Source organism: Heterodontus francisci, chromosome 3, assembly GCF_036365525.1.
Source record: "Heterodontus francisci isolate sHetFra1 chromosome 3, sHetFra1.hap1, whole genome shotgun sequence".
In the NCBI taxonomy this organism is placed as follows: Eukaryota; Metazoa; Chordata; class Chondrichthyes; order Heterodontiformes; family Heterodontidae; genus Heterodontus; species Heterodontus francisci.
This window is the reverse complement of record NC_090373.1, coordinates 4432593-4452670: the sequence shown is the minus strand read 5'-3', so window position 1 is coordinate 4452670 and position 20078 is coordinate 4432593. Positions and strand designations below refer to the sequence as shown.

At 51.3% G+C, this 20078-nt stretch overlaps 1 protein-coding gene across 1 annotated transcript in view; it reads left to right on the top strand.

The window, feature by feature from the left end:
* LOC137353646 (corticotropin-releasing factor receptor 2-like) overlaps nt 1-17578 on the top strand; it is a 119074-nt gene extending 101496 nt beyond the window's left edge. Inside the window, exon 6 of the mRNA XM_068020000.1 lies at nt 17510-17578. Within this exon, the coding sequence (XP_067876101.1) occupies nt 17510-17578 (69 nt within the window). The remainder of the gene's footprint in view (nt 1-17509) is intronic.
* Nucleotides 17579-20078: the final 2500 nt, after the last annotated feature.

Sequence of the window (20078 nt, the reverse complement as noted above, 5' to 3'; positions counted from 1 at the left end):
CTGGGTTAGAGAGGGGAATGTCATTCAGTCTCTGGGTTAGAGAGGGGAGGGTCGGTCAGACTCTGGGTTAGAGAGGGGAATGTCATTCAGTCTCTGGGTTAGAGAGGGGAGGGTCGGTCAGTCTCTGGGTTAGAGAGGGGAATGTCGGTCAGTCTCTGGGTTAGAGAGGGGAATCTCGGTCAGTCTCTGGGTTAGAGAGGGGAATGTCGGTCAGTCTCTGGGTTAGAGAGGGGAATGTCGGTCAGTCTCTGGGTTAGAGAGGGGAATGTCGGTCAGTCTCTGGGTTAGAGAGGGGAATGTCGGTCAGTCTCTGGGTTAGAGAGGAGAATGTCGGTCAGTCTCTGGGATAGAGAGGGGAATGTCGGTCAGACTCTGGGTTAGAGAAGGGAATGTCGGTCAGTTTCTGGGTTAGAGAGGGGAATGTCGGTCAGTCTCTGGGTTAGAGAGGGGAATGTCGGTCAGACTGTGGGTTAGAGAGGGGAATGTCGTTCAGTCTCTGGGTTAGAGAGGGGAGGGTCGTTCAGTCTCTGGGTTAGAGAGGGGAATGTCGGTCAGTCTCTGGGTTAGAGAGGGGAATGTCGGTCAGTCTCTGGATTAGAGAGCGGAATGTCGGTCAGACTCTGGGTTAGAGAGGGGAATGTCATTCAGTCTCTGGGTTAGAGAGGGGAGGGTCGGTCAGTCTCTGGGTTAGAGAGGGGAATGTCTGTCAGGCTCTGGGTTAGAGAGGGGAATGTCGGTCAGTCTCTGGGTTAGAGAGGGGAATGTCGGTCAGTCTCTGGGTTAGAGAGGGGAATGTCGCTCAGTCTCTGGATTAGAGAGGGGAGTGTCGGTCAGTCTCTGGGTTCGAGAGGGGAATGTCGGTCAGTCTCTGGGTTAGAGAGGGGAATGTCGGTCAGTCTCTGGGTTAGAGAGGGGAATGTCGGTCAGTCTCTGGGTTAGAGAGGGGAGTGTCGGTCAGTCTCTGGGTTAGACAGGGGAATGTCGGTCAGTCTCTGGGTTAGAGAGAGGAATGTCGGTCAGTCTCTTGGGTTAGAGAGGGGAATGTCGGTCAGTCTCTGGGTTAGAGAGGGGAATGTCGTTCAGTCTCTGGGTTAGAGAGGAGAATGTCGGTCAGTCTCTGCGATAGAGAGGGGAATGTCGTTCAGTCTCTAGATTAGAGAGGGGAGTGTCGTTCAGTCTCTGGGTTAGAGAGGGGAATGTCGGTCAGTCTCTGGGTTGGAGAGGGGAATGTCGGAATGTCTCTGGGTTAGAGAGGGGAGTTTCGGTCAGTCTCTGGGTTAGACAGTGGAATGTCGGTCAGTCTCTGGGTTAGAGAGGGGAATGTCGGTCAGTCTCTGGGTTAGAGAGTAGAATTTCGGTCAGTCTCGGGGTTAGAGAGGGGAATGTCGGTCACTTTCTGGGTTAGAGAGTGGAATGTCGGTCAGTCTCTGGGTTAGAGAGGGGACTGAGGGTCAGTCTCTGGGTTAGAGAGGGGAATGCGGTCTGTCTCTGGGTTAGAGAGGGGAATGTCGGTCAGTCTCTGGGTTAGAGAGGAGAATGTCGGTCAGTCTCTGGGTTAGAGAGGGGAATGTCGGTCAGACTCTGGGTTAGAGAGGGGAATGTCGGTCAGTCTCTTGGTTAGAGAGGGGAATGTCGGTCAGTCTCTCGGTTAGAGAGGGAATGTCGGTCAGTCTCTGGGTTAGAGAGGGGAATGTCGGTCAGTCTCTGGGTTAGAGAGGGGAGTGTCGGTCAGTCTCTGGGTTAGACAGGGGAATGTCGGTCAATCTCTGGCTTCGAGAGGGGAATGTCGGTCGGACTCTGGGTTAGAGAGGGGAATGTCGGTCAGTCTCTGGGTTAGAGAGGGGAATGTCAGTCAGTCTCTGGGTTAGAGAGGGGAATGTCGGTCAGTCTCTGGGTTAGAGAGGGGAATGTCAGTCAGTCTCTGGGTTAGAGAGGGGAGTTTCGGTCAGTCTCTGGGTTAGACAGGGGAATGTCGGTCATCTCTGGGTTAGAGAGGGGAATGCCGGTCAGTCTCAGGGTTAGAGAGTTGAATTTCGGTCAGTCTCTGGGTTAGAGAGGGGAATGTCGGTCACTTTCTGGGTTAGAGAGTGGAATGTCGGTCAGTCTCTGGGTTAGAGAGGGGACTGAGGGTCAGTCTCTGGGTTAGAGAGGGGAATGCGGTCAGTCTCTGGGTTAGAGAGGGGAATGTCGATCAGTCTCTGGGTTAGAGAGCGGAATGTCAGTCAGTCTCTGGGTTAGAGAGGGGAATGTCGGTCAGTCTCTGGGTTAGAGAGGAGAATGTCGGTCAGTCTCTGGGTTAGAGAGGGGAATGTCGGTCAGTCTCTGGGTTAGAGAGGGGAGTGTCGGTCAGTCTCTTGGTTAGAGAGGGGAATGTCGGTCAGTCTCTCGGTTAGAGAGGCAATGTCGGTCAGTCTCTGGGTTAGAGAGGGGAATGTCGGTCAGTCTCTGGGTTAGAGAGGGGAGTGTCGGTCAGTCTCTGGGTTAGACAGGGGAATGTCGGTCAATCTCTGGGTTCGAGAGGGGAATGTCGGTCAGACTCTGGGTTAGAGAGGGGAATGTAGTCAGTCTCTGGGTTAGAGAGGGGAATGTAGTCAGTCTCTGGGTTAGAGAGGGGAATGTCATTCAGTCTCTGGGTTAGAGAGGGGAATGTCGGTCAGTCTCTGGGTTAGAGAGGGGAATGTCAGTCAGTCTCTGGGTTTGAGAGGGGAATGTCGTCAGTCTCTGGGTTAGAGAAGGGAATGTCGTTCAGTCTCTGGGTTAGAATTAGAACATTAGAACATTAGAACATTACAGCGCAGTACAGGCCCTTCGGCCCTCGATGTTGCGCCGACCATCTGACCTGCACTATTCCATTTTCATCCATATGTCTATCCAATGACCACTTAAATGCCCTTAAAGTTGGCGAGTCTATTACTGTTGCAGGCAGGGCGTTCCACGCCCCTACTACTCTCTGCATAAAGAAACTACCTCTGACATCTGTCCGATATCTTTCACCCCTCAACTTAAAGCTATGTCCCCTCGTGTTTGCCATCATCATCCGAGGAAAAAGACTCTCACTATCCTCCCTATCCAACCCTCTGATTATCTTGTATGTCTCTATTAAGTCACCTCTCCTCCTCCTTCTCTCTAACGAAAACAACCCCAAGTCCCTCAGCCTTTCCTCGTAAGACCTTCCTTCCATACCAGGCAACATCCTAGTAAATCTCCTCCGCACCCTTTCCAAAGCTTCCACATCCTTCCTATAATGCGGTGACCAGAACTGCAGGCAATACTCAAGGTGCAGCCTCACCAGAGTTTTGTACAGCTGCATCATGACCTCGTGGCTCCGAAACTCGATCCCCCTACTAATAAAAGCTAACACACCATATGCCTTCTTAACAGCCCTATTAACCTGGGTAGCAACTTTCAGGGATTTATGTACCTGGACACCAAGATCTCTCTGCTCATCTACACTACCAAGAATCTTCCCATTAGCCCAGTACTCTGCATTGCTGTTACTCCTTCCAAAGTGAATCACCTCACACTTCTCCGCATTAAACTCCATTTGCCATCTCACAGCCCAGCTCTGCAGCCTATCTATGTCCCTCTGTACCCTACAACACCCTTCGACTCTATCCACAACTCCACCGACCTTCGTGTCATCCGCAAATTTACTAACCCACCCTTCTACACCCTCATCCAGGTCATTTATAAAAATGACAAACAGCAGTGGCCCCAAAACAGAACCTTGCGGTACACCACTTGTAACTAAACTCCAGGATGAACATTTGCCATCAACCACCACCCTCTGTCTTCTTTCAGCTAGCCAATTTCTGATCCAAAGCTCTAAATCACCTTCGACCCCATACTTCCGTATTTTCTGCAATAGCCTACCGTGGGGAACCTTATCCAACGCCTCACTGAAATCCATATACACCACATCCACGGCTTTACCCTCATCCACCTGTTTGGTCACCTTCTCGAAAAACTCAATAAGGTTTGTGAGGCACGACCTACCTTTCACAAAACCGTGCTGACTATCGCAAATGAACTTATTCTTTTCAAGATGATTATAAATCCTGTCTCTTATAACCCTTTCCAACATTTTACCCACAACCGAAGTAAGGCTCACAGGTCTATAATTACCAGGGCTGTCTCTACTCCCCTTCTTGAACAAGGGGACAACATTTGCTATCCTCCAGTCCTCCGGCACAACTCCTGTCGACAATGACGACAGAAAGATCAACAACAACGGCTCTGCAATCTCCTCCCTGGCTTCCCAGAGAATCCTAGGATAAATCCCATCTGGCCCAGGGGACTTATCTATTTTCACTCTTTCCAAAATTGATAACACCTCCTCCTTGTGAATCTCAATCCCATCTAGCCTAGTAGGCTGTATCTCAGTAATCTCCTCGGCAACATTTTCTTTCTCTACTGTAAATACTGACGAAAAATATTCATTTAACGCTTCCCCTATCTCCTCTGATTCCGCACACAACTTCCCACTACTATCCTTGATTGGCCCTGTTCTAACTCTTATCATTCTTTTATTCCTGATATACCTATAGAAAGCCTTAGGGTTTTCTTTCATCCTATCCGCCAATGACTTCTCGTGTCCTCTCCTTGCTCTTCTTAGCCCTCCCTTTAGATCCTTCCTGGCTAGCTTGTAACTCTCAAGCGCCCTAACTGAGCCTTCACGTCTCATCCTAACATAAGCCGCCCTCTTCCTCTTGACAAGCGCTTCAACTTCTTGAGTAAACCACGGCTCCCTCGCTCGACAACTTCCTCCCTGCCTGACAGGTACATACTTATCAAGGACTCGCATTAGCTGCTCCTTGAATAAGCTCCATATTTCGTTTGTGCCCATCCCCTGCAGTTTCCTTCCCCATCCTACACATCCTAAATCTTGCCTAATCGCGTCATAATTTCCTTTCCCCCAGCTATAATTCTTGCCCTGCGGTATATACCTGTCCCTGCCCATCGCTAAGGTAAACCTAACCGAATTGTGATCACTATCGCCAAAGTGCTCACCTACATCTAAATCGAACACCTGGCCGGGTTCATTACCCTGTACCAAATCCAATGTGGCATCGCCCCTTGTTGGCCTGTCCACATACTGTGTCAGAAAACCCTCCTGCACACACTGGACAAAAACAGACCCATCTAAAGTACTCGAACTATAGTATTTCCAGTCAATATTTGGAAAGTTGAAGTCCCCCACAACCACTACCCTGTTACTCTCGCTCCTGTCGAGAATCATCTTCGCTATCCTTTCCTCTACATCTCTGGAACTATTCGGAGGTCTATAGAAAACTCTATTTGGAGGTCTATAGAAAACTCGTTAGAGAGGGGAATGTCGGTCAGTTTCTGGGTTCGAGAGGGGAATGTCGGTCTGTCTCTGGGTTAGAGAGGGGAATGTCGGTCAGTCTCTGGGTTAGAGAGGGGAGTCGCGGTCAGTCTCTGGGTTAGACAGGGGAATGTCGGTCAGTCTCTGGGTGAGAGAGGGGAATGTCGGTCAGTCTCTGGGTTAGAGAGGGGAATGTCGGTCAGTCTCTGGGTTAGAGAGAGGAATGTCGTTCAGTCTCTTGGTTAGAGAGGAGAATGTCGGTCAGTCTCTGGGATAGAGAGGGGAATGTCGGTCAGACTCTGGGTTAGAGAAGGGAATGTCGGTCAGTTTCTGGGTTAGAGAGGGGAAAGTCGGTCAGTCTCTGGGTTAGAGAGGGGAATGTCGGTCAGACTGTGGGTTAGAGAGGGGAATGTCGTTCAGTCTCTGGGTTCGAGAGGGGAGGGCCGTTCAGTCTCTGGGTTAGAGAGGGGAATGTCGGCCAGTCTCTGGGTTAGAGAGGGGAATGTCGGTCAGTCTCAGGATTAGAGAGGGGAATGTCGGTCAGACTCTGGGTTAGAGAGGGGAATGTCATTCAGTCTCTGGGTTAGAGAGGGGAGGGTCGGTCAGTCTCTGGGTTAGAGAGGGGAATGTCAGTCAGTCTCTGGGTTAGAGAGGGGAATGTCGGTCAGTCTCTGGGTTAGAGAGGGGAATGTCGGTCAGTCTCTGGGTTAGAGAGGGGAGTGTCGATCAGTCTCTGGGTTAGACAGGGGAATGTCGGTCAGTCTCTGGGTTAGAGAGGAGAATGTCGGTCAGTCTCTGGGTTAGAGAGGGGAATGTCGGTCAGTCTCTGGGTTAGAGAGGGGAATGTCGGTCAGTCTCTGGGTTAGAGAGGGGAATGTCGGTCAGTCTCTGGGTTAGAGAGGGGAATGTCGGTCAGTCTCTGGGTTAGAGAGGAGAATGTCGGTCAGTCTCTGGGATAGAGAGGGGAATGTCGGTCAGACTCTGGGTTAGAGAAGGGAATGTCGGTCAGTCTCTGGGTTAGAGAGGGGAATTTCGGTCAGTCTCTGGGTTAGAGAGGGGAATGTCGGTCAGTTTCTGGGTTAGAGAGTGGAATGTCGGTCAGTCTCTGGGTTAGAGAGGGGACTGAGGGTAAGTCTCTGGGTTAGAGTGGGGAATGCGGTCAGTCTCTGGGTTAGAGAGGGGAATGTCGATCAGTCTCTGGGTTAGAGAGCGGAATGTCAGTCAGTCTCTGGGTTAGAGAGGGGAATGTCTGTCAGTCTCTGGGTTAGAGAGGGGTATGTCGGTCAGACTCTGGGTTAGAGCGGGGAATGTCGGTCAGTCTCTGGATTAGAGAGGGGAATGTCGGTCAGTCTCTTGGTTAGAGAGGGGAATGTCGGTCAGTCTCTGGGTTAGAGAGGGGAATGTCTGTCAGTCTCTGGGTTAGAGAGGGGAATGTCGGTCAGTCTCTGGGTTAGAGAGGGGAATGTCGTTCAGTCTCTGGATTAGAGAGGGGAGTGTCGGTCAGTCTCTGGGTTCGAGAGGGGAATGTCGGTCAGTCTCTTGGTTCGAGAGGGGAATGTCGGTCAGTCTCTGGGTTGGAGAGGGGAATGTCAGTCAGTCTCTGGGTTAGAGAGGGGAATGTCAGTCAGTCTCTGGGTTAGAGAGGGGAATGTCGGTCAGTCTCTGGGTTAGAGAGGGGAATGTCGTCAGTCTCTGGGTTAGAGAGTGGCGTGTTGGTCAGTCTCTGTGTTAGAGAGGGGAATGTCGGTCAGTCTCTGGGTTAGACATGCGAATGTCGGTCATTCACGCCTCCTATTCCTGATCTCTCTTTAGTGATCCTGAACCGTGCAGTTGTTGGCTAGGTATTGAATTAAACTCCACTCTGATGACCCTCCTGGTTGTACAACCTACTGAGATTGAAGGCCAATTTTAGCTCCGTGCACTCTGAAAAACCATGTGGCCGATTGATTAAAATTGTCAGTGTGACTAATCCACCCAATCCCCGCTGCCATCCCGCAGATTCCCATCTGAAGTTGCTCTACTGAACAAACAAGAGGATCACCCCCAACCCTGCTAGTAACTTGCTTCATTAAGTATGCAGATCAGGCTTCAGTGTGGTGATCAGGGTCTGGCTTTGAGTTTAACCTGAAGCCTGAGTGAGGCTAACCTGGAGACAGGAGATTTCATGCGGTAACCTGTGGCCTCACCTGCCCAGGCATCCATCTCCCTGAAGTCCCACTCCCGCCAGGTACCCGAGTGATGGAGACTATTCCAATGCTCTCCTTGCCCCTAGCGGTGGTCTCCTGATCTCATAAATTCAGGTACAGCACAAAAGGAGGCCTCCTGACCTCCTGCTCTCACTCTCACCCTCCTGACCTCTTGCTCCCACCCTCATCCTTTTGACCTCCTGCTCCCACTCTCACCCTCCTGACCTCCTGCTCCCACCCTCACCCTCCTGACCTCCTGCTCCCACTCTCACCCTCCTGACCTCCTGCTCCCATCCTCACCCTCCTGACCTCCTGCTCTCACTCTCACCCTCCTGACCTCCTGCTCCCACCCTCACCCTCCTGACCTCCTGCTCCCACTCTCACCCTCCTAACATCCTGCTCCCACTCTCACCCTCCTGACCTCCTGCTCCCACTCACCCTCCTGACCTCCTGCTCCCACCCTCACCCTCCTGACCTCCTGCTCCCACTCTCACCCTCCTGACCTCTTGCTCCCACTCTCACCCTCCTGACCTCCGGCTCCCACCCTCACCCTCCTGACCTCCTGCTCCCACTCTTACCCTCCTGAACTCTTGCTCCCACTCTCACCCTCCTTACCTCTTGCTCCCACTCTCACCCTCCTGACCTCCTGCTCCCACTCTCACCCTCCTGACCTCCGGCTCCCACCCTCACCCTCCTGACCTCCTGCTCCCACTCTTACCCTCCTGACCTCTTACTCCCACTCTCACCCTCCTTACCTCTTGCTCCCACTCTCACCCTCCTGACCTCCTGCTCCCACTCTCACCCTCCTGACCTCCTGCTCCCACTCTCACCCTCCTGACCTCCTGCTCCCACTCTCACCCTCCTGACCTCCTGCTCCCACTCTTACCCTCCTGACCTCTTGCTCCCACTCTCACCCTCCTTACCTCTTGCTCCCACTCTCACCCTCCTGACCTCCTGCTCCCACTCTCACCCTCCTGACCTCCTACTCCCACTCTCACCCTCCTGACCTCTTGCTCCCACTCTCACCCTCCTGACCTCCGGCTCCCACCCTCACCCTCCTGACCTCCTGCTCCCACTCTTACCCTCCTGACCTCTTGCTCCCACTCTCACCCTCCTTACCACTTGCTCCCACTCTCACCCTCCTGACCTCCTGCTCCCACTCTCACCCTCCTGACCTCCGGCTCCCACCCTCACCCTCCTGACCTCCTGCTCCCACTCTTACCCTCCTGACCTCTTACTCCCACTCTCACCCTCCTTACCTCTTGCTCCCACTCTCACCCTCCTGACCTCCTGCTCCCACTCTCACCCTCCTGACCTCCTGCTCCCACTCTCACCCTCCTGACCTCCTGCTCCCACTCTCACCCTCCTGACCTCCTGCTCCCTCTCTTACCCTCCTGACCTCTTGCTCCCACTCTCACCCTCCTTACCTCTTGCTCCCACTCTCACCCTCCTGACCTCCTGCTCCCACTCTCACCCTACTGACCTCCTACTCCCACCCTCACCCTCCTGACCTCCTGCTCCCACTCTCACCCTCCTGACCTCCTGCTCCCACTCTCACCCTCCTGACCTCTTGCTCCCACTCTCACCCTCCTTACCTCTTGCTCCCACTCTCACCCTCCTGACCTCCTGCTCCCACTCTCACCCTCCTGACCTCCGGCTCCCACCCTCACCCTCCTGACCTCCTGCTCCCACCCTCACCCTCCTGACCTCCTGCTCCCACTCTTACCCTCCTGACCTCTTACTCCCACTCTCACCCTCCTTACCTCCTGCTCCCACTCTCACCCTCCTGACCTCCTGCTCCCACTCTCACCCTCCTGACCTCCTGCTCCCACTCTCAACCTCCTGACCTCCTGCTCCCACTCTCACCCTCCTGACTTCCTGCTCCCACTCTTACCCTCCTGACCTCTTGCTCCCACTCTCACCCTCCTGACCTCCGGCTCCCACCCTCACCCTCCTGACCTCCTGCTCCCACTCTTACCCTCCTGACCTCTTGCTCCCACTCTCACCCTCCTTACCTCTTGCTCCCAATCTCACCCTCCTGACCTCCTGCTCCCACTCTCACACTCCTGACCTCCGGCTCCCACCCTCACCCTCCTGACCTCCTGCTCCCACTCTTACCCTCCTGACCTCTTACTCCCACTCTCACCCTCCTTACCTCTTGCTCCCACTCTCACCCTCCTGACCTCCTGCTCCCACTCTCACCCTCCTGACCTCCTGCTCCCACTCTCACCCTCCTGACCTCCTGCTCCCACTCTCACCCTCCTGACCTCCTGCTCCCTCTCTTACCCTCCTGACCTCTTGCTCCCACTCTCACCCTCCTTACCTCTTGCTCCCACTCTCACCCTCCTGACCTCCTGCTCCCACTCTCACCCTCCTGACCTCCTACTCCCACCCTCACCCTCCTGACCTCCTGCTCCCACTCTCACCCTCCTGACCTCCTGCTCCCACTCTCACCCTCCTGACCTCTTGCTCCCACTCTCACCCTCCTTACCTCTTGCTCCCACTCTCACCCTCCTGACCTCCTGCTCCCACTCTCACCCTCCTGACCTCCGGCTCCCACCCTCACCCTCCTGACCTCCTGCTCCCACCCTCACCCTCCTGACCTCCTGCTCCCACTCTTACCCTCCTGACCTCTTACTCCCACTCTCACCCTCCTTACCTCTTGCTCCCACTCTCACCCTCCTGACCTCCTGCTCCCACTCTCACCCTCCTGACCTCCTGCTCCCACTCTCAACCTCCTGACCTCCTGCTCCCACTCTCACCCTCCTGACTTCCTGCTCCCACTCTTACCCTCCTGACCTCTTGCTCCCACTCTCACCCTCCTGACCTCCGGCTCCCACCCTCACCCTCCTGACCTCCTGCTCCCACTCTTACCCTCCTGACCTCTTGCTCCCACTCTCACCCTCCTTACCTCTTGCTCCCACTCTCACCCTCCTGACCTCCTGCTCCCACTCTCACCCTCCTGACCTCCGGCTCCCACCCTCACCCTCCTGACCTCCTGCTCCCACTCTTACCCTCCTGACCTCTTACTCCCACTCTCACCCTCCTTACCTCTTGCTCCCACTCTCATCCTCCTGACCTCCTGCTCCCACTCTCACCCTCCTGACCTCCTGCTCCCACTCTCACCCTCCTGACCTCCTGCTCCCACTCTCACCCTCCTGACCTCCTGCTCCCACTCTTACCCTCCTGACATCTTGCTCCCACTCTCACCCTCCTTACCTCTTGCTCCCACTCTCACCCTCCTGACCTCCTGCTCCCACTCTCACCCTCCTGACCTCCTACTCCCACCCTCACCCTCCTGACCTCCTGCTCCGACTCTCACCCTCCTGACCTCCTGCTCCCGCTCTCACCCTCCTGACCTCCTGCTCCCACTCTCACCCTCCTGACCTCCGGCTCCCACCCTCACCCTCCTGACCTCCTGCTCCCACTCTCACCCTCCTGACCTCTTGCTCCCACTCTCACCCTCCTGACCTCCTGCTCCCACTCTCACCCTCCTGACCTCTTGCTCCCACTCTCACCCTCGTGACCTCTTGCTCCCACTCTCACCCTCCTGACCTCCTGCTCCCACTCTCACCCTCCTGACGTCCTGCTCCCACTCTCACCCTCCTGACCTCTTGCTCCCACTCTCACCCTCCTGACCTCCTGCTCCCACTCTCACCCTCCTGACGTCCTGCTCCCACTCTCACCCTCCTGACCTCTTGCTCCCACTCTGACCCTCCTGACCTCCTGCTCCCACTCTCACCCTCCTGACCTCCTGCTACCACCCTCACCCTCCTGACCTCCTGCTCCCACTCTCACCCTCCTGACCTCCTGCTCCCACTCTCACCCTCCTGACTTCCTTCTCCCACCCTCACCCTCCTGACCTCTTGCTCCCACTCTCACCCTCCTGACCTCACACTCTCACCCTCCCAACCTCCTGCTCCCACCTTCAGCCTCTTGACCTCCCGCTCCCACCCTCCAGCCTTCTCACCTCCTGCTCCTACTCTCACCCTCCTGACCTCGCACTCCCACCCTCAGTCTCCTGCTCCCACCCTCAAGCCTCCTGTCTTCCCGCTCCCACTCTCGCCCTCCTGACCTCCATTTCCCACTCGCTGGTCTCCTGTCTTCCCGCTCCCACTCTCGCCCTCCTGACCTCCATTTCCCACTCGCTGGTCTCCTGTCTTCCCGCTCCCACTCTCGCCCTCCTGACCTCCATTTCCCACTCTCTGGTCTCCTGATTTCTCGCTCCTATACTCTGGTCCACTGCCACTTGCTGCCAGGCTCAGTGGGGAGACTGATCAGGTTATATCCAGCTGAGAACTGAGAGTTATTTTGAATATTCCAACTCCCTGCTGGCAGGCCAAAGCTCTGCAATTCTCTCTCTAAACCTCTCCACCTCGCTCCGGATTAATCAGGGATAGTCAACATGGCTTTGTTAAGGGAAGGTCATGTCTTACTAACTTAATTGAGTTTTTTGAAGCAGTATCAAGAAGGAATGATGAGGATAGTGCAGTGGATGTGCTCTACATGAATATTAGTAAGGCATTTGACAAGGTCCCGCATGGCAGACTGGTCAGTAAAATGAAAGCCCTTGGGATACAGGGGAATGTGACAGGTTGGATCCAGAATTGGCTCAGGGACAGAAAACAAAGGGTAGCAGTCGATGGATGTTTTTGTGAACGGAAAGCTGTTTCCAGTGGCGTTCCACAGAGCTCAGTGTTGGATCCCTTGCTGTTTGTGGTATATATCAATGTGGGAGGCATGATCGGGAAATTTGCTGATGAAACAAAAATTGTTTGTGTAGTTGGTGGTGAAGAGGATAGCTGTAGACTCCAGAATGATATCAATGGTTTGGTTGAGTGGGCGGAAATGTGACAAATGGAATTCAATCCAAATAAGTGTGAGGTAATGCATTTCGGGAGGGCAAATAAAGTGAAGGAATACACAATAAACGGGAGGATATTGAGAGGGGTAGAAGAAGTGAGAGACCTTGGAGTGCATGTCCACAGGTCCCTGAAGGTGGCAGACAGGTGGATAGAGTGGTGCAGAAGGCATATGGAATTCTTTCCTTTATTGGCTGAGGTATAGAATTCAAAAGCAGGGATGTAATGCTGGAACTGGATAAAATGCTGGTTCGGCCGCAACTGGAGTATTGCGTACAGTTCTGGTGCCACATTACAGGAAGGACATAATTGCTTTGGAGAGAGTACAGAGGAGATTTACAAAAATGTTGCCAGGGCTTGAATGTTGCAGCTATGAGGAAAGATTGGATAGGCTAGAGTTGTTTTCCCTGGAACAGAGGAGGCTGAGGGGTGACTTAATAGAGGTGTACAAAATTATGAGGGGCCTAGATAGAGTAGACAGAAAGGACCTGTTTCCCCTAGCAGGGAGGTAAGTTATCAGGGGGCACAGATTTAAGGTGATTGGTAGAGGGATTAGAGGGGACATGAGGAAAAACATTTTCACCCAGAGGGTGCTGGATGTCTGGAATTTGCTGCCAGGAATGATGGAGGCAGAAACCCTCAATTCTTTTAAAAAGTACCTGGACATGCACCTCAAGTGCTGTAACCTGCAAGGCTATGGACCGGGTGCTGGAAAATGGGATTAAATTGGGTGGCTAGTTTTTTTCAGCTGGCACAGACATGACGAGCTGAATGGCCTCCTTCTGTGCCATAATTTTTCTATGGTTCTATGGTTTCTTTAAGATGTTCCTTAAAACCTATCTCCTTGAACAAGCTTTTGGTCATATCTGTCCTAGTATCTCCTTATGCGCCTCAGTGTCAAATTTTGTCTGATAATTCTCCTGTGAAGAACCTTGGGAGGTTTTATGAGGTTAAGGTGCTGCATAAATACAAGTTGTTGTTGTTGCTTGTTATAGGCTCTCTCTTCCTCAAGAAATGTATGATGCGGTCTGGAAGAAGCTTTAAATGAGAAATTACTGTCGGCTTTGTGAGCACATTGAAAATAGATAATTTACAGCAGGTTAAGAATGTGAGTGGGAGAAGGATTGAGGTCAGGAGGAGTGGGAACAAATGTTTTAAATTAGCACATACAAATGCACAGAACATTAAAAATAACTGAGGCACTTGGGAGCTTTGTGCAAGGATCATATCACAGAGGGTAAAGCAGGACCAGAATCAGAGATGGGCAGATATCCCAAAGCCTGAGGATCACTCAGGGGGCAGGATTAGTTTTAATCTAAAGTAAGAAGAATAATTAACCCTAATCTAACCATTTTGCTCCCCTCAGTAGAGATAGAGTTGATAAGGGCTCCTGAGAAAAGGAGCTTGTGGTCTGTTACAGCTCAGTGACTAGAGTGAGGTTGCAGGCAGTGAACGTAGAACATAGAACACTGAGTTGGGAAATAGATGTTTGAGGATCAATACCAAACCGTGGGGGACTTGAATCTATCAGAAAGGTTTAGTGAATTCAGTATTATCCTAGACATAGTCGTGGACTGCTGTTAGACACAGATGTTGAAGGGACCTGATGGGGAGGTTGAACTGGAACTGGTTTGTGTAACAAGCGTAAGTAGGCAAACCGTTCCCTTTTGAGCAAGTCGCCAATATTTTGGAACACTGCTCAGGTGCTCAAGGTACTTGCTCATTTCCTCTCAAACCACAGACTCCTTCCAGCCAGTCTCTACAAACACCAGGAGCCCAGCCCATCAGGCGGTACAGATTTAAGGTGATTGGCAACATCAGTAAAACTTCTTATGCAACGAGGATTTGGAATGCACTGCCTGATAGGGTGGAGGATACAGTTTCAATGGGAGCTTTCAAAAAGGAATTGGATAAATACTTGAAGGAGAGGAAAATTGCAGGGATATGGGGTAAGAGCGGGGGAGTGGGAGTAACTGGATTTCTCTTTGAAAGAGCGAGTGCAGTCTCGATCTGCCAAATAGCCTTCTTCTGTGCTCTACTATTCGATAATTCAATGTAGTTTGGTCCTGAGATACCTGCTCTCATCAGCAAAATCACTGGACAGATGGAGCAGATTCTGGGGTGTAGGGGATTGTGGGTATATTTACTGCCATTTGCAGTGGATATTGGTCAGTTGAGGCTTGCAAGCTGCATACAGGATAGAGTCTAGAAATACCATAGCTGGACTTAGAAGCAGCGGAAGATCCCAACCATCACATGAGGTTGTGCTTTGAGTCGAGGAGCCACATCAGTGCCCAGTTGAGGGCTATCAATCAAGCTGCAAGAGACTGGGGAGAGAGGTTGTATAAAGACATTGGGCTGTACACAATAAAAGGATCAAAGGTTGAGGCAGAAGGAGGTGGGTCCAAATGTAAAAGAGAAATTATAAAATAAAGAATTTAATTATTTAACATCATTTAAAAAAGTGAGTACAGGAATAGGAAGATAGTGCAGATGCATGAGTGGCTAGAGGCAAACGATGTGCACTTGTCTTCAAAAAAGTGTGCAATAATGCAGACTTTGGCTGTATTTAAGGGTTATAAGTCACCAGGACTGGATGGGATGCATCCAAGGATACGGAAGGAAGTAAGGGTAGAAATTGTAGCGACACTGGCCATAATCATTCAGTCCTCTTTAGATACAGAGGTGGTTTCAACGGAGTGGAGAATTGCAAATTAGAACATTACAGCGCAGTACAGGCCCTTCGGCCCTTGATGTTGCGCCGACCATCTGACCTACACTATTCCATTTTCATCCATATGTCTATCCAATGACCACTTAAATGCCCTTAAAGTTGACGAGTCTACTACTGTTGCAGGCAGGGCGTTCCACGTCCCTACTACTCTCTGCGTAAAGAAACTACCTCTGACATCTGTCCTATATCTTTCACCCCTCAACTTAAAGCTATGTCCCCTCGTGTTTGCCATCATCATCCGAGGAAAAAGACTCTCACTATCCACCCTATCTAACCCTCTGATTATCTTGTATGTCTCTATTAAGTCACCTCTCCTCCTCCTTCTCTCTAACGAAAACAACCCCAAGTCCCTCAGCCTTTCCTCGTAAGACCTTCCTTCCATACCAGGCAACATCCTAGTAAATCTCCTCCGCGCCCTTTCCAAAGCTTCCACATCCTTCCTATAATGCGGTGACCAGAACTGCAGGCAATACTCAAGGTGCAGCCTCACCAGAGTTTTGTACAGCTGCATCATGACCTCGTGGCTCCGAAACTCGATCCCCCTACTAATAAAAGCTAACACACCATATGCCTTCTTAACTTCCCTATTAACCTGGGTAGCAACTTTCAGGGATTTATGTACCTGGACACCAAGATCTCTCTGCTCATCTACACTACCAAGAATCTTCCCATTAGCCCAGTACTCTGAGCCTTCACGTCTCATCCTTCTTCTTCCTCTTGACAAGCGCTTCAACTTCTTTAGTAAACCACGGCTCCCTCGCACGACAACTTCCTCCCTGCCTGACAGGTACATACTTATCAAGGATACGCATTAGCTGCTCCTTGAATAAGCTTCGCATTTCGTTTGTGCCCATCCCCTGCAGTTTCGTTCCCCATCCTACACATCCTAAATCTTGCCTAATCGCGTCATAATTTCTTTTCCCCCAGCTATAATTCTTGCCCTGCAGTATATACCTGTCCCTGCCCATCGCTAAGGTAAACCTAACCGAATTGTGATCACTATCACCAAAGTGCTCACCGACATCTAAATCGAACACCTAGCCGGGTTCATTACCCAATACCAAATCCAATGTGGCATCGCCCCTGGTTGGCCTGTCCACAGACTGTGTCAGAAAACCCTCCTGCACACACTGGACAAGAACAGACCCATCTAAAGTACACTTTTGTTCAAAAAAGGGTGCAAGGATAAGCCCAGCAACTACAGGCCATTCAGTTCAACCTCAGTGGTGGAAAAGCTTTTAGAAACAATAATTCGGGACAAAATTAATAAGTCACTTTGACAAATGTCGATTAATTAAGGAAAGACAGCACAGATTTGTTAAAGGTAAATCATGTTTAACTAACTTGCTTGAAATTTTTGATGAAGTAATAGAGAGGGTTGTTGAGAGTAATGCATTTAATGTGTGTTTATGGACTTCCAAAACAAGTTTTTATGAAATGCCACGTAACAAGCTTGTCAGCAAAGTTAAAGCCCATGGATTAAAAGGGACAGTGGCAGCATGGATACAAAATTGGAAGAATGACAGGAAACCGAGTAGTGGTGAATGCTTGTTTTTCGTACTGGTGGAAGATATATAGGGGAGTTCCCCAGGGACGGTGTTCGGTCCTTGGCTTTTCTTGATGACCTAGACTTGCGTATACAGGACAGACTTCCAAAATTTGTGAATGACACAAAACTTGGAAGTACTGTAACTGTGAGGAGGATAGTGATGGACTTCAGGAGGATACAGATAGGCTGGTGGAATGGGCGGACAAGTCGCAGATGAAATTTAATGCAGAAAAGTGTGAAATGATACATTTTGGTAGGAAGAACGAGGAGAGGGAATATAAAATTCTAAAAGGGGTGCAGGAGCATAGGGACCTGGTGGTATATGTGCACAAATCATTGAAGGTGGCAGGGCAGGTTGAGAAAGTGGCGATTAAAGCATATGGGTTTGTGGACTTCATAAATAGGGGCATAGCGTACAAAAGCAATGAAGTTATGATAAACCTGTAATAAGCACTGGTTTGGCCTCAACTGGAGTATTGGGCCCGGCCTTCCCAGCGTCGGGCTCCATGACGGGCCTCTGCTGGAATGATCTGCTGCCCCCGCGACAACCCCCCCCCCACCCCCCACCCCATCCCATGGAGCTCGACATTGGGGGCCTTGAAAGATCCTGGCCTTGGTGTGGCCTCCCCAAGACCCTGTACAAATGCAGTAAGACATCCTCTCTCTTAGACTCCAATTGCTTTGTGATAAGTACTGACATGCCATTTGCTTTCCTAATTTCTTGCTGTACCTGAAAGTTGCTTAATTCCTGCAATGAGCTAACCGAAGGAGAAATGTAATATATCCAGGTGGCTCTGTCATGTTTGAATTTTGTGGCCGATGGTTCTTACACTGTCTCTTCTCTCCTCACAGGGCTTCTTTGTCTCCGTCTTTTATTGCTTCTTGAATGGTGAGGTAAGCAAATTAAATCTCTGCTTCTGATGATCCCCTCACTGCTTTAAACATATGGGGGGAATTTTATGCTCCCCGCCGAGTTTGGGAATGGGGGGAGCTTTTAATCGGTCGGGATGGTGGCAGGAGGAGACCCTGCCACCTTCCCACATCCACCCCATATAAGTCTGTGGTGGGAAGGCCCATGGAGGGCCTTCCTGCCCTACTGCAAATTGAGGCACTTAAGTGGGCAATTAATGCCTAATTAAAGGCCTCATCCCGCCCCTGCTGTTATTAGCTCAGCAGTGGGCAGAGCTGTCATCACATGCGGAGCACACCAAGAAAACCCGTGCAGGTTGCTTGCCTGCTCCGGTGGGGGTCCCTCCTTAAAAGTGCCTGATCGAAGGACCCAGCATCAAGAAGTGGGTGGCCTGCTGACAGCCAAGCCCCGCCCTTGCTGCCGACCCCCTTGCACGCCGCTCCACCATGACTGCACTCTGAAAAACCTCTCCCACCCTGATTCACCTGGGTCCAGTGCCTCTGGTAAGTCCAGTACTGGCAGCAGCCACAGCCTCTGATTGGCTAGTAGCTCACAGCAGACGGGACTTCTGTCACGAGGGTCCTTAATCCCGGGGAAGCCCTGCTGCTGTCCACTTATGTGTCTGATTGGCACATAATGCGTCGGGCCTTCCCCAGAGGAGGCAACGTGGGTCTCTTGTCGACGCTTCAGCCGGTGGCTGAGGCCCCGGTCACCCACATAAAATCCCACCCCATATTGACACTTCCCTTCATCTAAATCACACAGCACGTTAATTCTTTGCAAAACCTGCAATAAGACATCTTAAAACTGTAGCTCTGCTCTTGTTGGCTAACCAGAAAAGTCTGCAATAAACTCATTTATCCAGAAATTTGAATATGTCAAGGACATCCCACCCCGAAGCCCACTCCCCACTCCCACATACATGTGCAACCCCACCAACTCCCACTTCACCCACACTCCCACACTATCCCCACAAACACCAAAATTGTCATTCTCACCCCACTCTTCGATTAGATTCCAGCCTATAACCCATTCCTGGTTATCTGTTGTTCAATATATAAACCCCTCCGAACCCCTCGATTGTACCTCACTCCCTGGGAGTTGAGCAGCGGCTGGCGGACCTGCGTGGAAGCTGATCCGGAGTGGCGGCAGACTCCCTGTGTCTCTCGGCGCGCGCTGAGACTCGAAAAGAGGAAATAAAACTTACAGTGACATCACGGGAATTCTGCAAGGTGCTTGGTTGGGTAAGTAACAGCTTTTAGTGCATTTAAATTGCTTAAAAAAGGGGAAAGTTTCTTTTTAAAAAACTTCAAATGATAAGGTGAGTAGTACTGAAGGGTGGTTTTTTTATTATTTATTTTAAATTAGTGTAATTTATTAAGATTGTACTGGGTAGTGTTTGGAGTAGAACAAGGTCCCGAGTGTAATTAGTATTTTTTTAAAGGGTGCAACTAATTAATTTAAAAGTAAGTCATGGCCGGAGATCTGCTCCTCCTGCACTATGTAGGAAATCAGGGATGCTTCCAGTGTCCCTGACGACCATGTGTGCAGGAAGTGTATCCAGCTGCAGTTACTGACTACCCGCATTACGGAGCTGGAGCTGCGGGTGCATCCGCGATGCTGAGGACGTCATAGATAGCATGTATAGAGAGCTAGTCACACCGCAGGCTCAGACTCCACAGGCAAGAAGGGAATGGGTGACCACCAGGCAGAGCAAGAGGACTAGGCAGGCAGTGCAGGAATTTCCTGTGGCTATTCCCCTGCAAAACAGATATACTGCTTTGGATACTGTTGGGGAGGATGGCTTCTCAGGGGAAAGCAGTAGCCATCAGGTCTGTGGCGCCAAGGATGGCTCTGCTGCACAGGAGGGTAGAAAAAGGAATGGGAGAGCTATAGTGAAAGGGGATTCTATCGTAAGGGATACAGATAGGCATTTCTGTGGCCGCAAACATGACTCCAGGATGGTATGTTGCCTCCCTGGTGCGAGGGTCAAGGATGTCACAGAGCGGCTGCAGGACATTCTGAAGGGGGAGGGTGACCAGTCAGAGGTCATGGTACACATTGGTACCAACAACATAGGTAGAAAAAGGGATGAGGTCCTGCAACAAGAATTTAGGGAACTAGGTAGCAGATTAAAAAGCAGGACCTCTAAAGTTGTAATCTCTGGATTACTCCCAGTGCCACGTGCCAGTGAGTTTAGAAATAGGAGGATAGAGCAGATAGAGCGACGTTTAAGAGATATCTTGACAAATACATGAATAGGATGGGAATAGAGGGATATGGTCCCCGGAAGTGCAGAAGGTTTTAGTTTAGGCAGGCATCAAGATCGGCGCAGGTTTGGAGGGCCGAATGGCCTGTTCCTGTGCTGTACTGTTCTTTGTTCTTTTTGTTCTTTGAATGTGTGGCTGAGGAGATGGTGCAGGAGGGAAGGCTTTAGTTTTCTGGATCACTGGGTCTGTTTCTGGCAAAGGTGGGACCTGTACAAGTTGGACGGGTTGCATTAGAATCGGA